Source organism: Fukomys damarensis, unplaced genomic scaffold, assembly GCF_012274545.1.
Source record: "Fukomys damarensis isolate Sample0158 unplaced genomic scaffold, DMR_v1.0_HiC HiC_scaffold_14, whole genome shotgun sequence".
Classification (NCBI taxonomy): Eukaryota; Metazoa; Chordata; class Mammalia; order Rodentia; family Bathyergidae; genus Fukomys; species Fukomys damarensis.
Window position 1 is genome coordinate 44252983 of NW_022900926.1, and position 16098 is coordinate 44269080.

At 35.1% G+C, this 16098-nt stretch overlaps 1 protein-coding gene across 7 annotated transcripts in view; it reads left to right on the plus strand.

Moving 5' to 3' along the window:
- Pkhd1 (PKHD1 ciliary IPT domain containing fibrocystin/polyductin) overlaps positions 1-16098 on the plus strand; it is a 458548-nt gene that overhangs the window by 436915 nt on the left and 5535 nt on the right. For all 7 annotated transcript variants that reach the window (XM_019208499.1, XM_010631095.1, XM_019208501.1 and 4 more), the window contains one exon: positions 4010-4132. In XM_019208499.1, the coding sequence (XP_019064044.1) occupies positions 4010-4132 (123 nt within the window). The remainder of the gene's footprint in view (positions 1-4009; positions 4133-16098) is intronic.

Below are 16098 nucleotides of genomic sequence, written 5' to 3' on the forward strand. Positions count from 1 at the left end.
GCCAGGTAGTTTATCTCTGAAACACATTTACCATCATTCAATGTCCTCTTCTTCAAAAGTGGGAAAAGAGTGTTGGGTATTTTTTTCTATGAGCACAGAAATTAAATATGTTCTTGAACATTCTCCCAGAGGTATATTCAACTTTTTGTTAGTCTGGAGTCAGAGTCAGTAAAGGAGAGAAGTTCTCTAAAACAGCTTCTTTCCACTCCGTTCTTTGAAGGGAGGGGCAGAGAGGGCCTTGGTAAATGCCTTACTGCACCCAAACTCCATGCCACAGAACATCAAATGGAGAGCACTTGTGATCCTAAGAAGTATGTAAGACAAAATGTTTAAACAAACATTGATAGACAAAATGAGAAAAGGCAGAGCACTGAAGCACACATACAGAAAGAAAAGGGAAACTGGCATGGTCCGCTAAGACACTCTGGTAAGGGCAGCACCACTAGGTGGATGCTCTGTAGCACAACTGTGCCTCCCCCAGGTCCTTGCCTCTCTTTTGTCCTGCTGATCTTGACTGGACCAACTACAAGGAACTCCCTGTCTTTCTCAAAAATAAGCTCAGAACCTGGTTCTTTCTTGCATTGCCTGTGATTTGTTGAACTACAGCTTATTTTGTTTCATAGTTTTCAATCTAAAATCTACACCATCTCTATGTGTAATACTTTGGGGTTTGAAAGCAGATTTTCATAATTTTTTTACATCGTGTAATCCTGGTAAGTAGGCGATTTAATTTTCACACCCATTTAATATCTAACCCTACCAGCCATTTTGGGACCGCTCATATGCTCTGCAATCCGACCCTTCCTTTTGTCTTCTCAGCCCTAGAAATAGCTTCTTCCTACACTTACTAATATGTATAACCTAAGCCCTAATTTTGTTCTTTAAATCTTTCAATATCTGTGGACACATTTGCTTGTAATAAATTGCTATATTTTTTCTGAGTCAATACAGACTCCTAACCATGTTTAAAAAAAGTTATAGAGAGATTGAAAGGAACTTTATGGGAAAACATTTCAAAAGTAGGCTTTTAGTTGGGCATGGTGGTGCACACCTGTAATCCCAGCAATTAGGAGGTTGAAGCAGTAGGATCTCTGTGAGTTTGAGACCAGCCTGGGCTACATATTGAGTCTCAGGTCAGTGCAACTACATAGTGAGACCCTGCCTCAAAAAACAAAACAAAGCAAAACAAAAAAAAGAGAAGTAGGCTCTGTATAAGTGATCTGCTTTTTTTCTAAAACTACCATAAATTACTTTCTAGAATTGTAGAAATATACTGTTCTTCAACTTCCTCATAGAAGACAATTGATTCAGCTGTATGTATATTTAGTCAACAGTTTTCCAAATTATTGTCTCTGGACTCCAATATACTCTCAGTCATTACTGGAGACAAAGAACTTTCAGCTATATGAGTCCTATCCATCTACATTTACAAATTGAAAACTAAAACAGGAAATTTTAAATGATTTTAATTTAACAATATATGCAGTGTATGTAAATATAATTATGTTATTTTTAACTCTGTTATTTAAAAGTTATTTAAAATCATGATATTTTTACAAACCTGTTTTAATGTCCTCTTTATTCGACTTTTCTAATAGCTACTGCATTCAATTTGTGCCATTGTATTGATTTACATTGATGCATATGATGTAAATTCAACCTCACATTGATATTGAATGGAAAAGGGAAAATATTTTCAAAACTTTTACAAATAATTATAGGTATTCTTTGATTTTAGACTCAAACTTCATAGGTTTACTTAAAGGCCCATCTCAGAGTACTTTTTATAGTTTGTTACATGAAAAACTACTAGCCTATTTTGTATTTTAAATGAAGCTTTTAGATGCATGACTTTGAAACTTTATGCTTTGGTCATTCAGAAGAACACTGAGTTATGCAGAACTTTACATGTTAACATAATTCAGTCTACAGTTTTAAAAAATCACATTGGTTAATATCAACCTGTACCTTTAACAATTAGAAATTTGTGAAATTCATGGAAATTAATACAAGTTTTTCAAAGCTCTAGATTTACTATGAAAGCTTGAATTTTATCACAAACAACAAACTTTTTAAAAAAAAACTTTTCATTTTAATAAAAGAAAATCTACCCTAAAGCGAAGTAAAAATAATCATAATTTATTCTCTCATTTTTCTAATTCATTTAGTAAAAATGGCGCTCCATGAAGACATCAACTAGTTCAACTTGAAACTCAATCACAGAATTGGTTTTCTTTTAGAAAATCACTATAACAAAATTTTAACAAAATTCTCTTTGCTGCTTCATCAATGATCTTAAGTGAAAACAAGTTTTTTTTTTTCCTCTTTGCTGTTGTTGGTTTTTGTTTTATTTTACTGTGATTTCATCTCAGGATATATCATTCTGTGATCACACCTGTTCAGAAAGACCTACTTCCACCTCTGTAACTATGTGCTTTTCATTGTATAGCATAGCATTACTCGACACTGTATTACAAATGTATCTGTTTATCTTCTGCCATCCAAACTAGAATAAGCACTTTACAAAGGCTGGAGCTGTCTATATTACCATGGTTTTCATGGCCCCTAGACAAAGTCCTGGCAAAAGCAATATTTTTGATAAATACATTTATTAAATAAATGAACAGAAGATGAACTATCTCTTCAGGCAAAGATAGACTGAAGATACGAGTTTTTCTATTAAAAGCACACATCTGCTCAAATTCTGTCAGTTTGTGCCAATGACAGTTTGCATGTTCTGATACAGTATTAACCATCCTCACATTATTGCCATGAAACACGTGTGATGATTAACCGTTAAAGAGATAAGGTTTGTGTGACTCACAGTTCTGGATTTCAAGTCTATGACCAAGTGGCCCCATTGCTTTGGTGTCCAATGAGGGTGGCAGGTGGGGTACACTGCTGTGGGTGCACCTGTTCTAACACATGACTATATTTCAAATTGGATCAGAGACACAGTAGAGGACCAGAGAGAGACCAGGGTCCCAAAAGCTTCTTACTGGTGCATCTTAAATGAAGCCAGGACCTCTGACTAGACCCCACTTCCTAAAGGTCCACCACCTCCAATCACCTTCAGTGATGACTTCTAAGGGGGCACCCTACCTCGTATCCAAACAGGCTGCTGACAGTGGAGAAACTGCATGAAAATTCATAGGTCTTCCCTGTGCATTTCTTGGCAACTTCCTTTGAATCTATCACTATTTTAATTGAAATGTTAAAAACAGTCTGTAATATCTTGTTACTAATAGTTCTGTCCCATAGAAGTACAATATAATCCTCAAATATAAATGCATAGGAAATTTTCTAGTAGCCATTTATCCTAACATATCAAAATTACTATTTCAATGTATAAAAAACATTGGATAATTTACTTTTGTCAAAATCAGGTTGATTTTACACTTAAAAGTCATCAATTTAAATCAGCCTCATAAAATGCTCAATAGACGTTATTGTATTAGACAGCAGGATTTATTTATTTATTTTTTCACTTCCACCCATCTTTGATTAATTTATTTTTATTTTTGTTGAGCTTATTGGTACATTTTAGGCATACTGTACAGTTACAGTCATCATTGGGATCTTGTACCTTTACATGACAGATCTTGGTTCTCATTTTTTCCCCTTGTCCCTGCCCTCCCTTCACCTCCTTCTCCCCTCCCCATTTACAAACACTTTATTTCCATTTTTTCATTTTCTCACATTTGTTCTTTTCCCTTACTACCTTTCCCCTACCCTTCCCACTTTCCCTACACCTTTAGCCCTTTTCTTCCTATTTCACATTGTCAGTTACAGCAGAATTTTAGACCATGAAGTTGCTAGTTGGTGTATGGTATTTTATGTATTATTTATCAAGCTCTGAATATGTTATATATATATTCTTTTGCATATATATCAGTATCATGGTGAGGTGGGTATACAAGAGAAACACCCTAACACTTTAAGGCCATTTACAAAGAAAAATGTTTTGTTTTTAATCTAAAGAAACAAATTTTTTTTTTCATTAATACAGAAACAAAACCTGAGGAAATTTCTGAATCCCAGGCTAATGATCAAAAGAACCAGATCCATGTCTCATCTAAACACCAAGCATCACAAATAGAGATAGAAGAGGAAGATTCCAGGAAGGCAGATGGTAAGTGTGGATAACACAGAGGATTCTCATGGGGGAGAACTGTTGAGGACTCTTGTTCTCCTGGATGTCAGCTTCTGAAGCAATTTAAGGCCCTTCTCTAGCTGTTTTGTTTGTACTTTTTCTAAAAAAAAAAAAAATTATACCTTACCACAAGTTTACATAGACTCAGCTGATTTACTCAGCTAGTAACCAATTTTTAAATTGATGGTTATGTATTTTTTTCTTAGTAGTAGGTTATTGGTTTAACATTTGAAGTGGTTATATCATTAAAAGGGCAAACCGGAGTATTGCTGTACAATTTTCTCCTTATCTATTCTAAAGCTACCAATTGGGCAACCTTATGAATATGAGAAAGTAGTGAGTGTTGTTGTCAAATACCTCCTATGCAAATTCTATTGAGTATAGAACCCTCAAGAAATGAGTAAGCTTTACTAAACTCTGTTTTGTTGTTTGGTTGTATCTTCATTCATTCACTCATTCATTTATTTTTGAGAGAATGTCTCAGGGTCTCCAGAGTCAGCCAACTCCTGGATCTACACTAAAAGGTAATAAGGTGTATAGGAAAGTTAGAGGTAGAAGTGATGAAAGAATGGGGACTGAGAGAAGGATGCAGGAACTCTTTCCAGATTCTGTCTAACATCATTTGAATTTTGTCCATATTATTGCATGTAAACCCAGGACAGGTGTTTGAAACTGTCATCTAATGTAGCTCCTTATATATTCAACTTCATTCTTCAGCAAACAGCAGAAGTGATGGCAATCTCCCCTAATCTAATATGGTAATCTACACGAATTTCAGTTGACTTGCTTCAATTAACTTCATTAAGCAGTCCTCAATGCCTGGGTTATTTATTAAGGAACATTTTTTAAGTGGTAGGTATTAATAAATTATCAGAAATGACGCAAGGGCCAGAGCTTCTGTGGAAAAGTCTAGATGGAAGGAGCACCAAAGATCCCATTTTATTAGGACATCCAATCTGAAAATAGAAAAATGTGTTTTTCAAATCCTCCCTCAGGAATCATAGTTGATTTATTGCCTTATTTCCTAAGCTTTGTTCAAATCTTAAGAGCATCTTTTACAAGGTCAAGTTAATGAGGTACCACCTGTTTTTCTTTGGAAATTATTATTAGTTGCAAGCACCTAATTACTGCTAGCTTTAAATAAATTTGATTTTATTCCATTATATCCATGGCATTTTAGTTTTCCTTTTCCCTCTGTGTTTTTCAACTTGGACATTTGCTAAGTCCTGGATGTCTTACAGCAGCTTGTCATCACTGAGGACTACCATATCATTTAAGATTATTTAACTCACGGAACTAAATGTCACTATGAAATTTAGATTCTAAACTTACTGATTTTACCGAAGTTCTCATGGATGAACTGGAAGCACTAGAGTTGCCATGGAGGATGGAAAGAATAAAATATATAGTCTTCATATTGCAGTCTTGCCAAGGTTTTTGATATACAGAGCCATCTGACTCACCTTTCAAAATCCATATCTGCTCATTTTGTTCTGCTGCTCATAAGATTGAAAGATTTTCTGCTGTCATTTGGACAGGTGGGAGAATGTGGCAGTCAAGGGCTTGGAACCAAGGAGCCAGAGACGAGGCTTATAACTTGCCGGGTGACTAACTTTATGTCCTCAAGAAAGACAATTAATCATTCTACTTGCTTTCATTTCCTCTTGTTAAAATTGCCACAGTAATACTTGTCAGAGTTATGGAACAACTTCTAGTATATTGTATGTATTATTTATTAGTGTTTGTTTTAAGTTAGTTAAGACTTCAAGCTTTCTAAGATTCAACTTTATCCTATCTTTGTAATCTGACTGTGGATTTCACACTCCTGTCCCATGCTCATCAGAACACACTAACCCGCTTGTCCTTGTACTTGTGTAACTTCTACCTATAACTTCTTGAAGCAAGTGTGGTAATGAACTTTTCTTCATAAAGTCTTTTGCAGTGTTCCAAGCTTTGTCAAAATGAATATTTTCCTCTTTGGGTTAAAAACAAACAAACAAAAAAACTATTGAATATTTGCTTACATAGAAAAAATTATGGTCTTGTGAATTCATGGTTTAGATTACTCTGTTTCTCAAAACCAGCATTTTTCAACTAGAGCTATCCCACCCCCACCTAACTTACCCTGGTCTGCCCAAGAATTGCTTTTGTGTCCCAGAAATTCCCTCAGAGATATTAAGGCATTTGGTCACCCTAACTTTAGAAAATATTAACAATGTCTAGAAGCATTTTTTTCTTGCTATAGCTTGGGAGAGTTGGAGAATTATTGATGGTGAACAGAGATCAGGGATACAGAAAACATAATGCCATCCCTACAATAAAAATATCTGGATCAAATGTCAGTAGTACCAAGAGTGAGAAGCTCTGGAATAAGCTACTGCTCATCTTTGTAACACTTGAGTGAGAACCTACTGAAATTACTTACCAGTGCAATTAGACTTTATCTCCCCATGAATATTAAATAAGTATTTATTTAGTATGTGATAAGATCCTGTCTGTAGAGTTGCAAAGAGATGATATTGGTTCTCTGTTCTGTATGAATTTCCAACATGGTTAGGACATAGAAACATATTTTGGAGATGATTTCAGTCAATAAACAATTCATTGTAAATCCCCCAGAACAAATCATATGTATTTGAGTAATTTAAACATGAGAACAAATGGAAAGAAAGAAAATATGTTATCCTGAGTCACAGGTTTAGCCACTATAGATCATAAAAAAAAAATCATATCACATTACTCGAAATCCCATTTGCTAAGGGCTTAACCATTTTGCTGAAACTTAGATTCACAGAAATGCCAGGGAAGGAGTCTTGCTTTGCTCTGTCAAAGTTCAATATTGTGTCACTATTTTGTTCCCTTGTATTGGTTAATGGTACCCAAATCTTCTAGCTTAGACACCTAAAAATTTAATTCCTAGCTCTTCTTTCTTGCTCTGCCCTCATTTTGCTTGCCAAGTTTTATCAGCTCTACCTCTTCAGCGTCCTAAGCTTTGTTTTCTCTGTGTCTTTGCTTCATTTCACAGATACTCCTTCAGTTCAATCACATGTCATGCACAGCTGGCAGGTATCTACTCCTCCTCTGCCTGATTCTCTTCTCTTCAGGACAGTATTCCCTGGATACAGCATAGGCCTCCACAATTCAAAATGTTCTTCTCCAATATAGCCACATATCCATGCCCTATTCCTCCCAAACTTAGATGAAATATTTTGTCTTTTTCAAATTATCTTATCTAGAAGGAAGAGTTTCTATCTTTGAACTTTCATAACACTCCTCTTGTGTTTACTTATCATGTCGTATATGTGGCATAATTATTTTTGTTTATTTTATCTTTGGTATAAATTCTATAGTTTTTATAACCCTAGTATCTGTCTTACTGTAGAGATCTAAGATATAAAACCACTGATAATTATTTAGTACATGATGAAGACAGATGGAATAATTCTCCCTTCTCTAAATTTTCCTGTGCAAAGACCCCTGGAATCCAACAATTTTTACAACTGGAAAAAAAAATAGCCCTCACTTTTTAAAAAAGCAATATGGAAAATGTAACCAGTTTACATAATTAACACCTGGCGAATGACTGCTTATCTTTTAAGTTGTAACAATGGAAAAAGGTGACTTCCTGCTTCCAGGGAGTTACTCAGGTGGCCACTATAGCTTCCTCTTTCAGTTTCTTTGCCAAGCCCAGCTGCTGCTCAGATCTCAGAACTGCTTGCTCCAAATCCTGCACTGATTGTTGGCCACTTGCCACTATTCTTTTTTAAATCCCTGCACCCAATGTTGGGGATGGAAAACTGATGTGTAAAAAAGGCTGCCTATTATGCACATATGACTATAAACATCAACTTCAGGGATTTCTCTTCTCTGCAGTGTATATCTCTAGACCATTGAGAATGGTTGAAGACATGTGATAGATTTTGTGAATGTGAAATAGAAAGATTTGCCAGCAAATTTACCTTTTGCAAGTATAAATCTATGAGCATGCCAAGGAGAGGAGTGAAGCCAAATGGCCTGAAGAAGTTTAGAGAAGCAAAAATGGAACAATGAAACAGCTGAGACATTTTCCCAAGCTCCCAGAAAAGTAGATTGTATTTGGAAATCATTAATAAATATGATGTTTATATCATATAAGGAAAAATATATGACTGCCTCCTACTTTAAAAGCATGAATAGAATCTAGGTATTTATACTTTTAAGCAAAAAATTCTAAAAGCTTGCTAAATGAAATAAAGAGCTCCAACACTATACAATATTATATTTAGCAATGGAACATTAGAGGAACTGTTATTCAAATTAGGAAATAATACATAATTCATTCTTATCATCTTATAACATATTTTAAATGCTAAGGAATGCAAGTAAACATAAAACAAAGGAGTTGTTTTGTAAATGACATAATTATTTGAAGGATAACAGAAATTTCAATCAATAACTGTTATAATTTGTAATTAACTCAAGTAGTTTACTCATTAATATCAGTCTACTGAATAGTAATACCACAAATTCTAAATACACCTCTTGTCTTTATAAAGTTAGCTTGTCTCGAGTATTTCATCATAGTAACAGAAAATGATCTAGTTGTGTGTACTTAGAAAATACGATGAAATCATCAGCCAGGATGGTGTGTGCATGTAATCCCAGTACTCAGGAGACTACGGCAGGAGTTCAAGGTCAGGCTGGGCTTCATAGTGAGTACAAGGCCATACTGAGCTATAAAAAAACCAAAAAGAAAAGAATATGAAATATGTAATAGTGGCCAAAGTATGTGTTATCTTAGAAAATAAATATTAATTATACATATGCTATAACATATAAAAATGAATATTTTACTGAATAGTTTAAAGAGAATATTTGAATATATAAAGGGTTATATTTGTATTTGAATTGACTACAATTGAAGAGACATCAGATATTAATTAACTTGGCTCTAATGCAGTTTCAGCCACTTTGCACAGTGGAAAATGACACAAGATAACCTTAAAGTTCATCAGAAAATATAGATTGATGATATAGAGCTAATATGTGAAAATAAATTGATTTTATGTCAGTGACTCTAGCAGAGAGATTATATTTATATTACCATTTTTAAGACAATGTGATAATGACCCAAAAGAGCATGGGCACACTAATGAAAGTAACCCAATTATATTAAAGGAAAACTTTCCATTTAAAAGGACAAATAATTTATATAGAACACAGGCAATGGTATTTATTAATTATTACATATATATTCTCTGATAGGTGAGCAAGACTTATGTGCCTTCATGATAAATAGTAGAGTACGTCCTTTGCGTTGGTTGATCAGCTGTCTACCTCTCCTCCTCAGAACCTGTGGAGGTTCAAAGATGGCAGTTACATTGGGCCTGTTATGGTGAATCCAAGTTATGCAACATAGAACACTACACATTAAATTGAGTTGAGAAAAATGAACAATTTGAGGAAAGGGAAGGAAAGAGGGAGAATTCATTGTTAATGTTCTAGCTGTAAAAGAAGCGAGGAACTAACTCTTAAAACACATTTTACAAATCAGGGCATAGTGTTTGTTTGTTGCTCCAGAAAGCTTTGGAAGTCAATAGAAGTTAAGGAAATCTGGAAGGGTTTACACTGACAATGAGTGAGTCATCTTTTTTGTTAGAGAAGAAGGATGTGCTCCCCATATTTTATCTCATTCACCCTAAAACTTGATTAAACCCATCAGTGAGACTCTAAGACACATGGGGTGGGGCAGTTTGAAATTCCCTCTTCTTTTTAATGGCTGCTCATCAGCAAGGCAAGAGATGGGAAGGAGACATATTAATTCATATGTTTTGATACTCACTATCCTTCCTTTCCTAAAACCCAAACATTCAGCAGAGTGCCTTAGGACACATATCTGCTATAAATTCATTTTTTTATCTAATTTGTCTGAGATCTAAGCTTCCTGTGGAGGTCTGAGATCAAAGGAGCTGATTCCTTCTGATGTCGGCACTGACATATAATGTGTGCTGACTTAGTTCTGTCTATAACCTCACAGTGGGAGGTGGCCAGCCTCCCTGGGCACCTTTACACAGTGAACTTTCATTTCAGCTGGGGAGTCTGTCAGGTATGTTGCTGATTGGAGCTGCCATGTAAATAATTCATGGGAGATTTTTAAATGTTTTGGGGTTTGCAAGAGAAAACTAGTCTGGCATTAGTCTTTTATGAATAGATGCAGACTCAAAGAACAAGGAAGAACAGATTTCCAGTGAAAATCTCAAAAAACAGGGTAACAATATCTTCAATACATTGAAAATAGGTGACTTGTAGTTATTTTGTTTCTCTTATATGAAGTGCTGTTGGTTTTACCAAAGGATTAAAATTTAAAGGCTCTTTTTCTTTTTAAAGTTTGATTCTACCTGATAATTTATTATTCTTGTTCTTTGGTTATTTGCTGATCCTGATAAACTATGGCTTTTCTTCCCGTGAGAGCAGTTATTATGGAGATGATAGCCAACACATGGCTTTGTATATGACTGGGGCTGAGGGGATGACACTGAAGGCACTCTTAAGTCCCAAGAGGAAGATGTGGCTGTCACAAGGAAAGGTAACCAGTAATAGAAGCAGTTACACAGGTTAAATGAGAAACTCCAGTCAACAAATAGCGAGGCATAAATCAATGTAGCTAACCTGTCAAGAAATACTTCTGTAAGAAATCTCAGAGCCCATAGGAAAACTAGGCAACCAGATAGTTCTCATAGTTCTAAGCAAGAGTACCAGCCCATAGTTAGGTAGCTGTGTCAGAGAAATGGGAGAAAAAAGACTGTGGAATGGAGATAGGAGATCTTGGTAGTGAACACAGACTGCTCAGAATATTAATCCATGCATTGGGGGAGTAGTATAAATACCATGATTACTTAATCTAATTTAATTATAGATTATGGTTTATGTCTAGATGTCCCCCCCAAAGCCTCATGCAATCATAGGTGGGGCTATTTCAGAGATGGCTGAACCTAGAGTGTGTGATACTGGGATTAAGGGTGTATGATTACTAAATCAGTCCACTGATTGGTTAGACACTGCCCTAATCCCAGTAGCCCACATAGAGTATACAAGGGGCAGAAAGAAGCCGCTATCCTTTTGCTTGCTTGCTTTTGGTGTCTTCTGTTTGCCATGAACTGTTTTCTCTTATGGCATGTCCCTCTTCCAAGTCACCCTGCCTTGAAGCCAGCTGACTACTGACTGAAACCTCTACAAACTGTGAGCTAAATAAACCTTTCCTCCCTTTAATTTTGGATGTCAGGTATTTTGTTTCAGCAATGAGAAGAGTAACTAAGACATGCTCTAAATAAAAAGCATTAGCATAGATTTTTTTTTATTATCTCATTCTTTCATTGTCACCTCAGTGTCCATCCATCAGTTTCAATCCATTGGATTAAATAAAAGTAGCAGCTTGGTAGTCTTTACCTTCTGTTTTCTGGAGTATGATAAGACACAATTACTGAGTCAAAACACAAGCCAAAATCCCAATAAACTGAGAGAATAACACTTAGCTTAATAAATTTGCACATATATTGTGTATAAAAGAATAGTAAATTAATTTATGGTGAAATGTGTGGCAACCAGGGATGGTTAATGTAGATGAAAAGTGTTACCAACTCTCTTCTGTGGGCTTAGGATGGGTCTCGGACTTCTTTATTCAACATAGCATATGACAGGGCCGGGGATTTAGCTCAGTGGTTCCGCTGCCTGCTTCTCAAGCACAAAGAACCGAGTTTGATCCCTGGTACCAAAACACAAAAGCAAAAACAACATAGCATATGACAGATAATCTGTGTATGGAGGATATGTTCCCATGAATGTATCCAACCAAGTGTTCTTTTTAATTTTCCTTTGCTGTCTTTAACTTTATACATTATTGTCTGTTGTTTACAGCACAAATTCTGGAGCCCAAAGCCATACATTTGTTAAAGTGTATAAGACCAGCCACTGCTTATTTCTGGTCTTGGGAAGTTACTTAATCTGTCTCTGTCTTAATGGCCTTCCTTCTAGAGGAGATATAATAATAGCACTTAATTCAGAGGCTAATTGTAGGACTCAATTATATATATATATATATATATATATATATGCCTGTGGTAATACATGTGCTAATTGCTGTGATTGTTATGTAAATATTATTTTAAATTGTTAGAGCAAATTTCAGGGAAATTCACCCCAAAGTTAGACATATAAGGTTTATTTTATTGATAATGCATAATTTTATTCTAATGTAAATTTGTATATTTTTCTCTGTGTTTGAAACTAGCTTAGGTATATTAATTTAGGATATATTTTATTATTGTATATTGTAGGCATATCAAGAGTACTTGTGGTGGAATCATATTTAATAATTGTTAAATGGTTAATGCATGGTGTTTGAGCCAGACTAAATTTGAATCCTATATAAACTCATAAAAATTTTATAACTATATCAAGTAAACCTTTTTACTTTATTGGAATTTTTTTATTCATTGATCTTACTGGTACATTTTAGGTATACAATATGATGACATTCATCATTGGGAATTTGTACCTTTACATGATGTATCTTGGTTCTTACGTTTTTCCCTATTCCCCTACCCTCTCTTCAACCCCTTCACCCCTCCCTACTTTCAAAGACTTTGTTTCAATTTTTCCTTTTCTCATATCTATTGCTTTCCCTTCTTTTCTTTCTCCTACCCCTCCTACTTCCCCTTCAGATCTTTTTTTCCTATTTCACATTATCTATTATACATTTTGATCCTTATTTACACTTTCAGTTACTCAAGCCAGATAAGCAATTTGGTATTTGTGTCTCATATTTATTTCACTTAAGAATATGGCCTCAATGTGCATCCATTTAGTTATAAATGTCTCTAGTTTCTCATTCTTTATGGCTGAATAGTACTCCATTTTATTTTTTTAATCACATTTTCTTTATTTAGTCTCCTGTTGATGGGCAATTGAGGTGTTTCCAAATTTCAGCTGCTACAAACTGTGCCACTATGAACATGGGTGTTCATATATCGCTGTGGTATTATTCTTTTATTCCTTTTGGGAAGGTTCCTGGCAGGGTAATAACTGGGTAAAATGGGATCTCTAATCCTAGTTTTTTTGAAGTATCTCTATACTGATTTCCATAGTGGATGCACCAGTCTGCACTCCCACCAACACTCCCCCATAACCCTGCCAGAATTTGTTATTGGTTGATTTCTTGATAGCAACTAGTCTTTCTGGCATGAGGGGAAACCTCACCATTGTTTCCATTTGAATCTCACAAATGAGCAGTGAAGTTGAACATTTTTTCATATGTTTATTTGCTATTTCTACTTCTTTGAGAAATACCTGTTCATTTCAGATGTCCATTTTTGGATTGGGTCTTTAAATTTTGGAGATCTGATGTTTTAAAAGTTCTTTATATATTCTAGATAGTATACTTTTGTCTGAGGAACAGATGGTAAAATATTTTTCCCATATTGTGTGTTGTCTCTTCACACTGTTGTTGGTTTCTCTTGCTGTGAAGAAGCTTTTTTTTTTTGATACCTGGGATCAAAAGTGGGACCTTGCTTTTGCAGGGCAGGCAGTGGCACCACTGAGCTAAATTCCCAGCCCTACAGAAACTTTTTAATAAGATGAGATCCCACTTGTTGATCCTTTGTGTTTGTTCACATGCAACTGAGGTGTTGTTCATGAAATCTGTTACTACACCAATGTCTTCAAGAGTTCTACCTAACCTTTTGTCCAACCAGTTTAGTGTTTCTGTTTTAATATTTAGATATTTGATCCATTTTGTTGTTAGTTTAGTGCAGAGTGAAAAATCTAGGTCTAGTTTTAATCCTTGGCAAGTTGAAACCCAGTTTTTCCAGCACCATTTATTAGAGAGGCTATCTATTCCAGTGAGGGGTTTTGGCTCCTTTGTCAAAGATGAAGTGGCTCAGTATGTCTGGAGTTGTTTCTGTATCTTCTAATCTGTTTCTTAGGTCCTTTTCTTTTCCAGTACCATGCTGTTTTTATCACAGTGGCTTTGTAACATAGTTTCAAGTTGGGGATTGTGATATCCCCTACCTTGTCCTTGTTGCCTAGAATTGCTTTTGCTATTCTAGGTCTCTTCTGATTCCAGATAAATTTTTGGATTGTTTTCTCTAGTGTGAAGTATTTCAATTGAGATTGCATTATATAGCAGCTTTTGAAGCATAGACATTTTCATGATATTGGTTCTTACTACTCAGGGGCAAGGGATGTCTTTCCATTTTCTAATATCCTCATTGATCTCTTTTTTTCAGAGTGCTGTAGTTACCAGAGTAGAGGTCTTTTATTTCTTTTATTAGGTTGATTCCTAAGTATTTCATTTTTTTGAATGACATTGTGAAAGGAGTTGCTTCACCAGTTGCTCTCTTGGTGAGTCTGTTGCTTGTGTACAGGAAAGCCACTGATTTTTGTGTGTTGACCATCCAGCTACTCTACTGAATTTGCTTATTAAGTCTACAAGACTTTTGATGGAGTTCTTGGGGTCTTCTATATAAAGTATCATGTCATCTGCAAATAATGACAATTTAGCTGCTTTTCCTATCTTTATTCTTATTTTTTCTCTTGTCTAATTGCTTTGGCTAATGTTTCCAGAACTATATTGAACATGAGTGGTGATAAGTGGATATCCTTGTCTCATTCCTGATTTTAGTGTGAAGGATTTACGTTTTTTACCATTTAGTATGTTATTGGCTGTTGATTTTTCATAGATGGCTTTTACCAGGTTGAGATAGAGATGCTCTATTCCATTTTTTTGGTAGGGTTTTCATCATGAATGAGTGTTGGATTTTGTTAAATGCTTTTTCTGCATCTATTGAGATGACCATATGGTTTTTGTCCTTGGCTCTATTAATATAGTGTATTATATTTACTGATTTGTATATGTTGAACCATCCCTGCATCCCTGGAGTGAATCCCACTTGATCAGAATGTATGATCATATTGATAATTTTCTGTGTTCTGTTTGTCAGTATCTTGCTGAGGATTTTTGCATCTATGCTCATTAATGAAATTGGCCTATAGCTCTCTTTTTTTTGGTTGGTTCATTCTCTGCTTTAGGGATCAAGGTGATGCTTGCTTCCAGGAAAAAATTTGGAATTGATTTAAATTTTTAAAGATAGGTTGTCACTATGTTTTCTAGGCTGGCCTTGAACATGTGAGTGTGGGAGATACTCTTGTCTCAGTCTCCTTAGTAGTTGGGATTACTGGCAGCACTCCCACACTTAAGTTGTACTTTTAGTATTCATGTGTGAGTTTAGGACAATAATAGTACTAGACTCTTGAGGGTTAAATGGATGAGGATTAAGCCCTGAAATTCTTGGCCAGTATGAATATTAATCATTAGCAATTTGAATAATGGTAGTAACCGTCATGGTAATGGCCGTTATAATGATAATCTTTACCATATTGCAAGACTAAGCAGTGTTCTGTATACTTTCTATTTAATCTTTAAACAAGCCTATGAAATAGATACTAGCATTATTAATCTTTTATACATGAGGAAACTGAGGTACAGTGAGATTAAGTATAATTCATACATTCAGCAAATAAGAGACCAAATAGGATATCTAACTACATTTATTTCATTCTAAGAGTAACCTATTAATTACTATATTATACAGTTTTTAGGAACCATGTTTTACATAAATAACAAACAATTGTTCTGGTAAGTCCTACTAGTGTGTCAGTAAAATTCTGTATACTCCTAGTTTATCATCATTTTTGATCCAGTGACACAAGAAGTTAGTTAACTCATTTACATCTGGCATGATCACTTTTTAAGTGCTTAAACACACTTCAAAGAATTGAGACAGGGGCCGGGGATTTAGCTCAGGGGTGCCACTTCCTCCCTCGTAAGCACAAGGACCCAAGTTCGATTCCTGGTACCAAAAAAAAAAAAAAAAACGGGAATTGAGACAGATTTGGAAAAGAACAAATGA